The sequence below is a fragment of the Manacus vitellinus genome, unplaced genomic scaffold (assembly GCF_001715985.3).
Source record: "Manacus vitellinus isolate BGI_N305 unplaced genomic scaffold, ASM171598v3 scaffold_18_pilon, whole genome shotgun sequence".
Taxonomy (NCBI): domain Eukaryota; kingdom Metazoa; phylum Chordata; class Aves; order Passeriformes; family Pipridae; genus Manacus; species Manacus vitellinus.
Genome location: NW_021939324.1, coordinates 8,832,371 through 8,847,840, shown reverse-complemented (window position 1 = coordinate 8,847,840; position 15,470 = coordinate 8,832,371). Strand labels below are relative to the sequence as shown.

At 35.0% G+C, this 15,470-nt stretch overlaps 1 protein-coding gene across 10 annotated transcripts in view; it reads right to left on the bottom strand.

Moving 5' to 3' along the window:
• FCHO2 (FCH domain only 2) overlaps nucleotides 1-15,470 on the bottom strand; it is an 81,717-nt gene that overhangs the window by 49,699 nt on the left and 16,548 nt on the right. For all 10 annotated transcript variants that reach the window (XR_003915682.1, XR_003915681.1, XR_003915683.1 and 7 more), the window contains exons 6-8: nucleotides 11,897-12,001; nucleotides 9,153-9,251; nucleotides 7,991-8,087 (exon numbers count right to left, since the gene is read on the bottom strand). Coding sequence is in view for 7 of the 10 variants with exons in the window: in XM_029958976.1 (XP_029814836.1) it covers nucleotides 7,991-8,087; nucleotides 9,153-9,251; nucleotides 11,897-12,001 (301 nt within the window). In the remaining 3 variants the exon portion in view is untranslated. The remainder of the gene's footprint in view (nucleotides 1-7,990; nucleotides 8,088-9,152; nucleotides 9,252-11,896; nucleotides 12,002-15,470) is intronic.

The window sequence follows — 15,470 nt, the reverse complement described above, 5'->3', positions numbered from 1 at the left end:
TTAGGACTATATATCAACCTAGCTGCTATATAGCCTCTAGAGACGCTGAAGGTTTGACCAAATCCTTCTTTTAAAAAAAAAAAAAATCATGTTGAAAAGATAAAATTATAGCATGGTAATAGTATTCATATACATATATATATTAAAAAAAAAAAAAGGCAGAGGTGATAGTGGCATCAGAAATAACAACTATTATCACTATCAACACATGTAGCACTTCCAGGGAGCATCTACTAAACAAGCAATCAATTCTAACCCTGATTCTGTTACTAGGCTTCCAGCCCTGCACCCAGTTCACTGGATCAAAGGAAACATTATTCGTCTCAGGCTTTTCTCGTACTCTGGGTACAATGGTGCTGTGAATACAGCAAGTACACTGTACTCAAGGGACAGTATTTCTATGTGGCTTACGGAGCAAAAACAAAGCAGGAAAGGATCATAATCTGAGTAGCCTTAAAATAATTACTATCAATCAAGATGTTTTTCAACAGTGAGGAGAGATCAGATTTTTTTTCTCTAAAATAAAAAGGTGGCAAACATCAGTTAAAAAGTATTTTTTATTGCTCTGATAACACAAGAATTTTCAAGAGACAGGAAACATATACCAAATGCAACGGTTCAAGTTAGAGGTCCAACTAGACTGCAAACACTAATCTACAGACTGTTACACTTCCAGTCTCTTTCCTTATCCTCTTCTACTCTTGCTTTTTCTTCAACTTCATATTTCCTTTCTGACTGCATAAAAAACAGATGTGAAATATGGCTGGTTTTAACTATTCACAAACTAAGTGGTTGGTCAACATACACAATACATACAAACACACACTAAGCTGTCTGCTGGCTCTCTAAACGAGTAGCTTACAACACTTAACTGGCTTTCCCTAATATGATATTACTAGTTTGGGTCCTTTTTCTCTCTAGCAAACTCCTCATTATTACAATTTCTTTGAAACTTCTACTTTTCCATCAAATTGAGTTAAAAGTAGCAAAATCTTCTGAAAATTATAAGGAGTGTTTGGAAAAAATACTAAGAAGAGCAGAATTGCATAATTCTAGTCTAGAAATACAAGTATCTGTAACAAATGCCCTGCCTGACTGCATGGTGCATGATTCAGCTGCTGAAGGCAGACCATGCAAGTACGCAGTGATGAAAGAAATGCACAGACATATTCAAGTACTTTTCAGCTAAAATTTTGGAACACTAGACATTGTAAACATGTAAAGTTATAGCCTACATCTTTAAAGACCACTTCAGAGAAGCATATCTTTTGTAACAGTCACATTCTCCCCATAAACTAAGACGGTATGTTTTCTTACTGAAGTTCTGAACTTAAACTCATGAAGTTGTTAGACTTTAATATGTTTAATGTGATCCTAAAGAGCAAAAACAGGCTAGTGTATTTTATAGTATCCAGAATTTTTCAGATAGAAAAATCTTTTTTCATTTGGTAAAAAAAAAGAACATTTCCTATCTTAAAAGAAAAATAAATAAGTTAATAATAAATAAGTTAATAATTGCAAACCTCTCCCTAAATATTAATTGCATACAATGTTATATTACTTTTGCAACTGAATACAGGTCTTATTTACTTCACTAGCATCTCAGTATGTTATTTCTATTTTCAGGTGTTTTAAAACTCTTCAATACTTTTTTATCACAGTAGAATCTATCCTGCATACTACCACATTTTATGATGACTACCACCTAATTAATATATTCTTCCTACTTAAGTTACTGAAATGGATATTGCTTTGCTCCTCCAGTCCCATAAAACTATTAGTGTCAGGTTGCAACTGATTTGTTTGTTTGTAGCAAGAAAATTCAAGTGGATCAAAAAGTATTTAATCTTACCAAGTGTTTCAGATCACTGAAACATCAGTGATCTGAAAGGCCAGCTTTTGCTCTGTTGTATCTAGAGAAGTTGTCTAAGATATTTTTATCAATGCTACTAGCCTTCCACTTGCATTAAGAGACTTTTCAATAAAACTTGTACATTTATAGCTGTCCAGACCACCACTACCATTTAAAAATCAATAAACTGCAACCTAAAACAAGTCTGCAACTTAGATATATGTGATTATTAAAAATCTACTCTGGCAGATGAGGCTTCCTAAAGTCCACAGAAGTTTTAGCAGGTTTGTTGGTTATGAAGGGACTCTACAGCACAGGACCCTTAAAGACTCTTTTATCTACCTTAAGCCCAGCTTCTCATAAAAATTCTCAAAGATACCCACATCTAATTTCTTCCATTAGCTTCTGAGATACAGCAGTGCTCTGCCTTCCTTTACAAAGACTACTGTCCTGAATCCCTTAGATACTATCAGTGTTGATAAACTAAGTTCATTCCTCAGTCAGCCTTCTGTGTAGAATTAGGTGTGGACACAGGCTTTGAGAAATTGTGCTAGCACTTCAGGCTATTTGGCGTCTAATCAAAAGTGTCAGCAGCACTAAAATATTCACAATATTTACAGAAAATATAAAGAAAATAATTTATAACAACATAAAATAAATACTTGCTTTGTTACACTTCCTTGTGGAAAAGAAGCTCAAAGACATCCTGCAGAGGTGTTCAAAAGTCATTATTAATGATTTTCAGTGTTTATTTCCATATATTTGTTGCTGTTTAGTGTCTTAGAAAAGTATTTTTATAAGTGCTATAAACTACTATGTTATGAAACAAACCCATGGAAATAATAAATGCCACACCTAGCACTGTTTCAAGTCCTTCTTTCAAAGCGGAGTTCATTATTCAAGCACAAAAAAAGCTTTAATCAAAGCAAGCTTCAATACTCCCTGCTCCTGTTTTGCCATTCGAGCTCTGGGAAAGGATTAACTTATTTCTAAAATTTTTTAGGAGTAATACAGTTATCATTAACCCTCTTTTCCCCCCCTGCTTTATCTTATTCACCTGGTATACTTCTTCATTAGATAGAAAACATGTAGTTTAACACAACACACTAACTAAACAGGAATATTAACACGGAGTGAGCACAACTGTGCATTAACACTATTGGCACTACCTTCCAGTTGTGGTGCAGCTCATTTTGACACTTGCATTTGCTTTGGAAAAAACACATAAGCAATACCTTTCATGCACATTCAGGACTAAAATGCTCACATAAGCAATTACAAAACTTAAACGCAGGTCATAAATTTACACGAATCTTTGCACTAACCCCACATCACTGCCAACAGACAGCCACATAAAATGTTATTCTAATCAAATAATCAATGATTCAGCTGAGTTCAATGAATCAAAAATCAGTTGAATTAAAGCCTCAGTAAAATTTGATTTTTAAATGTTTACTAAATTGAAGCTTAATGTTTCATGATTCTGCTAACAGGCAGAGCTCCCAAAAGTGTGTGGGGACAGTATTGGGACAGACATTGTTTAACATGTGTCAGTGACACAGTCAGTGGGAGCACCCTCAGCAAGTTGCCGATGACACCAAGCTGTGTGGTGAGGTCGACACGCTGGAGGGTAGGAATACCATGTAGAGGGAAGTGGACAGGCTGGAGAGATGGGCCTGTGCAAACCACGTAAAGTTCAACAAGGCCAAGTGCAAGGTCCTGGGGCAGGGTAATCCCAAGCACAAATACAGGCTGGGCAGAGAATGGGCTGCGAGCAGCCTTGGGGGAGAAAGATTTCAGAGGGTTTGTTGGGTCAACATGACCCAACAATATGCACTCACAGAAGGCCAACTGTATCCTGGGCTGCATCACAAAAAGCAAGGCCAGCAGGTTGAAGAAGGTTGTCCCCCTCTACTCTGTTCTCATGAAACCCCATCTGGAGTACTGCATCCAGAATCTGGGGTTCTCAGCACAAGAAAGACAATATTCCATTGAAATGAGTCCAGAGGAGGGCCACTAAGTTGATCAGAGGTCTGGAGAACCTGTCCTATGAGGAAAGGTTGAGAGAGTTGGGGTTGTTCATCTTGAAGAAGAGAAAGCTCCAGAGACACCTTAGAGCAGCCTGTCAGTACCTAAAAGGGGCCTGCAAGAAAGCTGGACAGGGACTTTTCACAGGCACATGTAGTGACAGGAAGGGGGGAATGGCCTTAAGCTGAAAGAGAGTAGGTTTAGATAAGATATTAGAATGAAATTCTTTACTGTGAGGGTGCTGAGACACTGGAATGGGTTGCCCAGAAAAGTTTTGGATGCCTCGACCCTGAAAGTGTTCAAGGCCAGGCTGGATGGAGCCTTCTGAGTGAACTGTGTAGTGGGCAAAAACTAATAAAGAACAAACACACACATTTAGCTCTCCATACATAAGAAGAGGACATAGTAATTCAGTAACTAAAATTAAAAAAATATTCATGATCAACTATAGCTTTATAGGCATTGACTAATCTCTTAAGAGACATTTGACATTATCTTGACAATTTCAGACGTGAAATCGAAGAAAAACATGAGCTTGAATTTCATACCAGTCTCTGCCTTGTGGCATCAACTTTCCACACTAGAACAAACCAATTTTTAAATAGATTATTATAGGATTAAGTATATAGAGCTAGATCTCATTGATATGTCATTAATCTGGAATAGGATTATTCTGGTATCATCTCCATTATTGACCTATTTAACATATAAATTGGGTGGAAGAGAAACAGAGCAGGCATTTTCTGCCATGCATTAAATGAATTTTCCAAGGAATATGAAGCAACAGACTTCCAGGCTATCACAAACAGAAAACTGATTCGGCAGAAGTGGTAACAAGTTTTGATGAACAATGCACGACCATGTGAGTGACAAAAGCATCTTACAATTGATGGTATCAAACCTGCTATTAGACCTAACAGCAGGAACACAGCATAGTCATAGAATAACCTGGGTTGGAAAGGATTTAGAGATCTTCTAGTCCATCCTGCTCAAAATGAGTAGAGACATCTACTCTAGGACAGAATGACTTCCCTAGACCTGCTGCCCACACTGCTTTTGATGCAGCCCAGGATACAATTGGCTTTCTGGGCTGTGAGTGCACATTGCTGGGTCATGTCCAGCCTCTCATCCACCAGCACCCCCAAGTCCTCCTCAGCAGGGCTGCTCTTGATCTGCTCACCCTGTATTGATACCAGGGGTTGTCCGACCCAGGTGGAGCACCATGCACTTGGTCTTGTTAAACCTCATGAGGATCACATGGGCCTGCTTCTTGAGCTTGTCCTGGCTCCTCTGCATGCTGGAGACAGTTCACAAAACACAGTAAATTCTGATCTGAAGCCTTACTGGTCCTGCAGCTCTCTTCCTGTTTTTCAATGTTTTATATTAAGTGACTTTTTTTTCAGCTAAAATTAAATATTTGCAGCTCTATGTATGTGGTTTGGGTTTTGTTGTTCTGTTTTGGTTTTTCGTTTTGCACTGAATAGAAGTCAGAAAACAAATAAGAAATATAATTTAAATACTGTGTTACTAAAACCAGTAAATTCTAAACTGATTGAAAAAAAAAGAATTAAAACAAATTCATAAGAAGTACATTATAAAGCTGACTAGGTAAGTTATTTAGGTAGCAGTTCAAAAAGAGCTATTGTAAAGAAGTTCCTGAGTGAATTAAAAAATGCTCACAAAGCATGACTGCTTGAAAGAAATTTTATTTGTACGAGAAAAACTTAAAACGCCAGATGTCCCTGTGTATTATGATTCCAGATGATGGAAGTTAGCCACCAGAGGGAGCCCATATAGTCTGGTACAAGGACATCACTGTACAGGTATTTCAGATAAGCAATAAACTTTACTGTGAATGGTTTGTCGTCTACATAATAAAACAGTCCTTCTCAGTACTTCATTTCAGATTCATTCTTATTTTTACAGATATAAATAAAACCAAGTGAACTATGAAGAATTATAACCATATCTAGAATATGCTGAAATAAACTAAAATACTCTATACATTACCTCTTTAGTTTATTTTGTTTGAAAATACCCACCATCTAACTTACCATAGTAGCCTACAAATAACATGGATGAGAGAAGACCTGGGAAATTTATAGTGTTGCCTTCAAACAGATTTAGGACCGGAATCATAAGTAACAGAGACATTTATAAGACATTTTTGCTGCATTTGTTTTGCATGCCAAGTTAGTATAATTTTTTACACTGAATATTTAGATTTATCTGAGGAGTCATCTCCTTCTCCAGCCTATTTAAAAAAATACATCTCACAGACTTCCAACATTTGCCCTATGACTTAAAATACCTTTCTACCATGAAAAGTTCTCAAATAGAAAAAAGTGAGGTTATAATCAAGAAAAAGCAGTCCTTAACACAGTGGATGTTTTCATTTGATCCTTAGAAGGCTGATACCTCACTCTACCTTCAACGTCGTTGTAACTGTCAAAGTTCTATGATTCTAAGTTAATAAAATAAATATAACAGAAGTAGAAACTATAATTAACATCACTACTAGTCCGTGTTTCTAGTCTCTGACACTTCTTATGAATTTGTCTTCCTTTGCTGCTGAATTTAACTGTGCTTTCCCTCTGCACCATGACTGCTTTACAAAATTGATATCAATACAATAATTTAATGCTATAAAAGAAAATTCAAGGTGCATATATTTACACACTAAATGTGTTATCCTTCCTTAGAATACTTTGCTTATTCCTTAGAATACATTTGATGAAGTTTTTACAGAGAATACAAATAGGATTTGAAGAACACTATAAAGCAGCAAATAAGTACAAAATGTATATAACTTCTCCATAAAATTAAAAAGTGAAGTGTTACTTTTCTTACAATTACTATTTTGTCTAGTAAAAGCCACAAAAATAACGTGGATGACTTGAAGTGCACCACGCTCTAGAATACATTAGCAAGGGTCTTTGTAACCCTGGCAGTCAGAATCCTGAATACTAGATGGAGACCCCTAGCCATCCCATCACATGTCAGCAACACCTAATCAAAGAGGTCTGAAGACTGAATTTTCATGTGTCTTTGTCCTGATTTCAAAACAACTGAACTTGAAACTCTGACATTCATACATTTTCTTTCTTAATCTTTACTGAAAAATTGCAAAATACACAGGAAGCTTTCAGAAATCATTCCACATACAATCTTACTGCAGCCTACTACGACCATTAGTGGAACGCAGAAGGAATATGAAACCATACTACGTTAAAAACACCTCACAGACACATTGCAAGATACCTAGTAATCATATTTAACAATTTACTATAATTTTTCATGATCTACGTTAGTATGTACATTCTTGCTCTGAAAAAAAAAAATCTTTCTGCGCCTACACTAGAAGACAGAGATGTTAGTAAGGACTCCCAGTGCTGAAAAAAACAGCTAAGAGGTACTAATTCCTGTATTCACACACCTAGTGACTGTTTCACAGCAAATATTAAAAGCGACACTAGATATGCAGTACTGTGAGCCTGCTTTATGATGCCAGTCCAGGGAAGTCTTATACACCATACCCAACCAGCATTACCTTCAGAAAGTAGCATTCAATTTGCTGCTTAGTAAAGAAACAATATGCATTATTGTATATTAAAATATATATTTTATAAAAAATATACTACATATCTATTAAAATGTTAATTTTGTAAGCTAACCAAACTGATACAACTGTTTCAACAGATCAGTAAGCAGCTGTATAGACATCTCCTCTGAATATATTAATAAATTTCTAATAAATAAAGATTTGAAATGTAATTTATGCAGAAACACTCAGGAGACAACACATAGTTTGTACAAGGAGCTACAGTTGCTTGACAAATTTCACTGAGTACCAAGAAAAAGTATAGTTTAGTAGTATAAATCTACAAATTACCAAGTTTTATGAACACAAATACCACATGCATATAATAAATTCTGTTATCAATTTCTATGAATCATTTAATATCAAAGGTAATGAATACTAAGAGCTTGAAACTGCAAATACATTAAAAATATTGCACATTAAAAAACATGGGTTTGACCTTTTACGGAGAGTGGAAATTTCCAGTTTTAAAGCCAACTTTTCCTATTTTGTTAGTTTTAATCTCTTACCAGGTCTTTCCTTCCCAGTTCCTTTTGACTCAGCAAATTTCTGTATTAAACTCTCAACTGTAGTATTTGTCATGTTATTAATAAACTCTTCGTGTACCTTCAAAAGAAAAAAAAAAGAATGCAATTAATTTTAAAAATTAGTTTTCTCTGTAGCTAAGGTTCAAAATACTTTCCTCCAAAATATATTACAGGACTTAAGAGACATCAACAGATATTTTAACAAGGAAATCCCTACTTTGCTTTAGTATTAGCAAGTGTGGATACAATACAGATTAAAAATGGAATGTCAGGTCTAGTTTTTACTTCTATTTCTTCCATCTAAAAAACTTGTGTATATATAGTTTTCTGAATTTGTCAGCAACATGTCGCAATACAGTGTCAGGAAGACAAGCAGTTTCTTAAGCCAGCACCAGTTAAGGGTGTGAACTGTTACTACTAATTATCACAGCTCCCACCTGCTTAAGTAAAAGCATTACTGTTGTAATGTTTTCGGTCTGACAAAGAAACAGCAACATGTTGTTGATAGGTTTTTCCAACAAAGCAGTATGTGTATATGCTTTATGCTTTAGAAATACATAGCATGACCCTTGTGACAACTGTTCACTAGCAGAAAACCTCAGTACTGAGGAAAATAGTGACTCTAAGTGTATGGAAATAAAAAGACACTTCAAAAAAAATCTAAAAAAATAGAACTGCTTATAACGATTATTAACCAAACCAACTTATATCCAAACAAAAGAACATACTATATAAGGTTTTGTTACTAGAAATCTTTTGCTCATAAAAATCCAGGTGTATAAAAAAATTTGGAAACTTTTCCAAGTGATCTAATTTCTAGTTTTAATCAAAGAAGTAGTATCCTGATTATGTGTGAAATGAGTGCTAATTCAATATCTAGGGAGCATCAATTAGAAATACACTAACATTTCTTCAAATTGTCATAATATCTTGTTTTCCATTAAGACAATATTCAGACTTATCCTGTAAATTTTGTGAGACTGAACTTACAAATTCAACAGGAAGCCATGGAAATCTGAGCTTATTTGAATTTCCATAATTTGAAAAATGTAATTGCCACAAACACAGTAAGAAATATTCCATTTAATAGTTAAGAAAAATATATAGCATAATCCAAACAAACAAAAAATAGTATAAAAGTTACCTCTCCTATTTGTATATGAATTTCTTTTATAGTATTTGACAATGATTCTATAATCTCTTTCATACGAAGAAGGTGTGTTTCTTCAATGTCTTGAAATTTCTGCAAACCAATATGAGCAATTAGTCATAACAAAAATTTTTTTAAAGACTAAACTTTTTATTTTAATAATTAAATACATTAAATGGAAAAAAACCCAAACAAATAACTTTTTTTCCCTTCCAAATCTTTACCATGGCAATTACAACATTTAAGAATATTGTAAATACTTAAGAATAATTATTTAAGAATACTTAAGTAAGGCGCAGAATTTAGAGTTATGAAATAATGCACTTTAAAAAGAAACATATCCTTTTAGAACCATTACTGAGGTTTTTTTACTTACTCTTTGAACTTTCATCTAATCTTTATTTTCAAAAAAATCTGATCCATTTCCACCAAAAGAAAATAGGTTTAGGGGGTGTTCAAATAACCCCTCTTTCCTCCATTACTGACAAGTCTTATTTCTGGATATGTTTTGCACTTCCTTTTTAGTACCTTCTCCTCCTCCTCAGAAATATACGCATGCTTTCTCATTTTCTAGTTAAGTATACATCCTTTCCTTCTTTAAATATGATTAGTTTGTGTGAATTTTAAACTCATCACATATAATTTTTGCAATTTGTTCCATTTTACTCAGGCTTCCAGCTGACAGCCATTTTAAAATCACTTCCAAATTTCTCAATGGTTCCTTCCTGGCCAAAAATCAGAACTAAAAATGTCCTCATCCTCCCCAACGGTCAACCATAATTGTCTGGAAATCTTTGTTTACTTCTGCTCTTTCCTTGTTCTCTGCCTATTTCTGTAACTTCCCTTTCAAGTGTGTCCAAACTTTGGAGCACCACTTAATCCTCTCTCCAATTTGCACAGGGTTCCCTAAAGATCATCTCTCCCCATTTCATACCTCCTGCTACTCTGATTCATAAATACAACTCCGTCCAGACAAGACAAATATCTGTAACTTCTAAACCCTCAATCTTCTGCCATACTTACATACCTCTCTAGCCATCAATCGGGCAGACTAAAATTATGTTTTTTTCTCCAGCAGCCTTCCTCTTAAATACAGAGGATATGGTTATCCTCTGTAGCCTATGCTATGATCTTACTCTTGTACTGATTGCCTTGTTATGTAGACTATGTCTGGTCTGTCTCTAACATCTGCTCTCAGTCACAGGGGTGTCAAGACATGTATACAATGTGTTCTTTAAACTCTTCTCCTTAAAGCACATGAAAACAGTTGTCCATACAGACACGTATTTTTTGTCTGCTAGTGGAAAGCATCCCCCCAATTGTTTTCTTCCTTCTTTTTTATTGTTTTATAATTCAGATTTAAAGTCTCTGAAGTGTAGCCATCTTGAATAAAGCTAGGTATTATAATACAAGCCCATAATTCTAATCACTAGCCAAATTGTTTACTTTCCCTTTCAAAAGATCAATTTTAAAAAGATGTACTGAAACGGATCTGTAATGTTAATAACCCAACAAATACATGACGCTGCTTAGTGCTTTAAGCTACAATACAAATGAAAAATCATCATCAGAATCTTTAGCTGTCCAACTCAGTATACACCATTTACTCAAGCACTACATCTTTTTTTATAAACATGTATGTTTTCCTGTAAATTTACAGTGTTTCTTAAAATGCATTCTTACTTATTCTTGACATTTATTCATATGCAGGCTGCTCAACAGTAAAATTATCAAAATTCAACTCTACCCAGTTCTAAAAAAGGTAGAGGACTTTCAAAGAATACAGTATTTTCAACTATTTGATCCTTTCCAGTAATTGCCTGAGCTACATGATTTTAAAAAACCCTCCAGCAAAGTGGAAGATCTGGCAAATAAGACAACATGTTTTCTAAGCAACTGCATAGCAAGTGCATAACAATACTATAGATGTACTCAAAAATGTCCCTCCACATGAGGAATTTCTGTCAAACCCAATTTCTAAACAATGAATTGTGTTTTCCTACTTCTTCAATCACAACAAACCTTTCCATATTTATTGCAGCAATAACTCTAACTTGTAAATCAAGATTGAAATCAAAACTTGCAGAATGGCAATTTTCTTTTCCAATATGGACAGATGTGGAAAGTTTACAAATGTCCAATATAACATTAAGTGAAAATTTAATCCTTAAGTAAAAGGATTGCTACAATTAAGGAACTAAGCACATTTAGACAAGTTTGGTTTAAAATGTAGCAAGGAATGGCACATGCAATGATACAGAGAACTTGATATCCTCTGGGAATTTTTAAGACTCAGTCTGTATTCCAGAAACTTTAACAGATGTAAGGGCTTTCCAAAATCTCAGGTAAACCTGGGAAGACACTTTAACAAGCTGTAACTAAACTGTTTTGATGGAAAAGCCACAATGTATCTCAATATTAAAACTTCTATGAATGATTTCTGGGTGCCCAGCAATTCAGAGGATTTCCCACAAAATCACAATGCGTCTACAATACGTCCAGAAGTTCCTTTTGCTTTCTTCCTAAAATTTCTTCAAAAAGTCTTTCTTGAGCTAGTGCTCAACTGTGTCATTCAAGGACAGTGCTATCACAACCACCACAGTCAGTGTCTGTCTTTCAAACAAATCTATTTCCAAATTAACCACTTTTTCAAAAACTTTGATTTCAGATGGCTTCAGAGATGAAAGTCTATAGGCATTAGTCTATTTCAAAGGTAACTCAATTAATACAACACCTACCTGTGCTGTTTCTGTCATTTTCACTTCAAAATCAGCTTTAAACACAGCGTACTTCTCCACATATAGTTTATAGGTATCTGTAGCTTTTTTTGTTTTAACTGCTGCCTGTAGATCAGTACAAAAAGTGTCAAATGTCACACATAAGGGCTGAGCCAAGGTTTTTACAGTCATTATTAAAAGATAGCCTAGGATGATCCCTAAAAATTATCCAGGGACATAGCAAAACAGGGAAGTGTCATAAAAAAATTTTATCACCAAATAACTCATATTCAAGCTATGAGAGATTTCTATTTAGAACTACGATAAACCACATAAAAAAAAATCTAAAAAAGCTGTTATGTCATTTAAATCCCTTCCACTTACTAGCAGTGAAAAATTTATAATAGACTTATTTGGAAATCAAATTCTTATTGCTGACAATAACTCATTAGCTCTGTCAAACATTTACAACAAATTTATATTTGCAACAGCAAACAGGAAAAAAAGCTAGGTTAGAATATAGAACAACAAGTTATATGTGCAATTCTGAAAGAGTTAATGGTAAAAAAAACCAAGATGGTGCAACTCTCTTAGAAAAAAAGGAAGAAATTGAAAAGTAAAAGCATTACATCAACGGATTAAGAGGCGTTATCAATGGATTAACAGACACTTGAAAGTGAAGCTAATGCAGAACACACTGATAATCAGATTTATGCAAGTTAGTGTTATTTATAATAGTCCTTGCGAGATTTATAATTGTTTTTTCATTATTTGTTGGTAATAAACCAAAATCACCTTTCTGGGAGTCAAATAAAAGACAAAACAAAAACACAGGAGAACCTCAGTATTACATGGAGAACAAAACTGAATGAAGTGACTGATTGTGGTAGAGAAAAAGCTATTTTCAAAGTCTACAGCATGATGAACGAGATGAAGTCTTTCAAACCTTTGATATTCTATTTCCAAGTTAAATGCCAATGAAAAAAATAGTTTTGAACATCATTTTTCCCCTAAGCTTTTTTGTTAAATGTGCCTACTTTATCTCATTGAAATTTCCAATCAGTTGTAAATCAAAAGAACTCCTGAATTGTTAATGACATCAATAAAGACAGCTGTATATTCACCATTTGTTCCAGTTCTGAGTAGCCCTCTTCCCCTTTCCAATTAATTTCATCTGTCTCACAGTAAAAACAGAAACTATTTTTTACTTGCAATGAGTTGTAAAGCTGATCATTATCTCTAACATTCAAATGAATTAACAGAAATATGCCCTCTGGCAATAGAGAGATTGACTCTGCAATTTCCAAGAGAAAAATAACAGAAATCATGAGTAACAATATAGCATTAGCACTTGTTCCCCTGCAGAAGCATAACCAAGACTTCAAAGGAATAAGGAAACAAAACTACAGTTTCACTTTTCCAGTTACAAAGAAAGCTTAATCAGATCTTAAGTCATATAGTCATGTACACTCAGCATAACAGGGGCTGAAAACAGTTCATGAAAGAGGAACATGGCATTAAAAGGAGCATGACAGGTTGTATCAAACCCATCAGTTAATTATCCTGAATTTTACTTCATGATTCTCACTCTTATACATTCACACAGGGGAATCATGAAGAAGCACACAGTCCTATCCTGTTTCCCAAATGCCATTTACTGTGATAAAAGTAAAAGGTACTTCATGAAATCTTGTTTTTAAAACTGATTAAGACTGCTTTGCAGTAAGATCATTCCAAATATAACCACTGAAAAGGAAGGAAATGCTAAGTTAAAAGACTTAAAAAAAAAGGGTTTTCTGGTAAAGCATTATGTAACTGAACCCCATGTGCAAGGGATTTTGACAAAACAAAAACATTCTCCATCTCCTATCATGTTTAACGATGAGCAGAATCCGAGTATTAATGCTGAAAAGCATTTAAAAAACTAACTACTCAGTAGGAAAGACAAAATGACAAAACACATGAACACTGATTAGCAACTAATGTCTCCTGAAAACAGGATGTGACTATTCTCAGGTGCAGCAATTGCTAGAACCATGTTTAGCAAATTTACAGTAAGTGAAAGAAAAGGATCAGTCAAGAATTTTTTGTCAAGTCACTATACATAGAGAAGTTCACATGTCAGAGAACAACAGGAAATCATTACACAATTTAGTATTAACTTTCAGCTGCAGATACCTCCTCAGATTCTTCAATAAAGTATCTCTCCAAACATTTGGCTTTGTATACTGGTATAGATCCCTTGTTTTCTTATAAAGCAGTTATTCTGTGGTTTTGATAGAAAATAGTTTTCATGTTGTGCTTAATGTAATAAATCTATTTTCTACCAAAGAAAAAATAAATTAATACAATCTTTAGTCACCCTGTTTATGAAATTACAAGTGTAAATTTGCATAGATGCATGACTGAAGAGATGTGACAGTACCGGTTACCTGCTCCCACTGGAAACATTTTTTAAGTACTTGCAGAGCATTCAACTATGATCTAATTGTATCTAGGAAGATGCACAAACCAGTAAAAAATGACCTTCCTCCTACAGTGCTTCCTCTTTCTCTCTTCTCATGTAGTCATCTCTCAGGCTGAACACTTTTCTGTTTCCAAATTAATAAGGGCAATGCTACATCTTAAAAACAAGCTTTCCACCAAGTCAGCTTTTCCTACTGAAAAGTTTTAATGTATTTACAAGAATTCAGAAAAATTATACTCTGAATATACTGGCAGGAAAACATCTGCCAACACACATATTTCTGATTCACATCTAGAATCCAACATCAACTGTTGTTTGAGACAAAAGCTAGGGGGAAAAAAAGGCTAGATTTATATCAATCTGAAACAACTGGAACATGGTGAACAGAATCACTTTTGTCACCAGTGAAAAGGCAATAACCAATTTTATCAAGATAATAGTAAAAAAAGCACAAAGATCATTTTAATAAGCACAAAATCTTACACAGATCAGTTAATGAAAGTGGAAATCAGTAGAGAAATCAAGATTTAATAAGAGAAGTTCTAGTCAGAGATGAGGAAATGTGACCTCTTTCCTCTACTAGTTAGATTCCTGAAAACAGGAAAAAGTTACAGTGATGTCAGCAGGTCAAGGAAGGTGATCCTTCCCCTCCACTCAGCACTGGCAAGGCCACACCTGCAGTAGTGTCTAGTTCTGGGTTGTCCATTGCAAGAGAGACATGGAGGTGCTGCAGAGAGTCCATTAAAGGGCAGTGAAAGCAATCAAGGGACTGAAGCACCTTTCCCATGAGAAAAGGCTGAGAGCACTGAAACTGTTCAGCCTGGAGAAGAGAAGCCTTAGGGAGAATCTTATCTATACATATAAATACCTGAAGGGAGGGTAACACAGAGGACAAAGTCAGGCTTTTTGCAGTGTTGCACAGTGACAGAACCAGAGGCAATGGGTACTAACAGAAAACACAAGAAGTTCCCTCTGAACCTCAGGAAACACCTTTTTCCTGTGAAGGTGACTGAGCCCTGGCAGAGGCTGCCCAGAGAGACTGTGGAATCTCCATCCTTGGAGACACTAAAAAGCCCTTTAGATGTGGTCCTGGGTAACTGGCTTGAGGTAGCCCTGCTTGAGCATGGG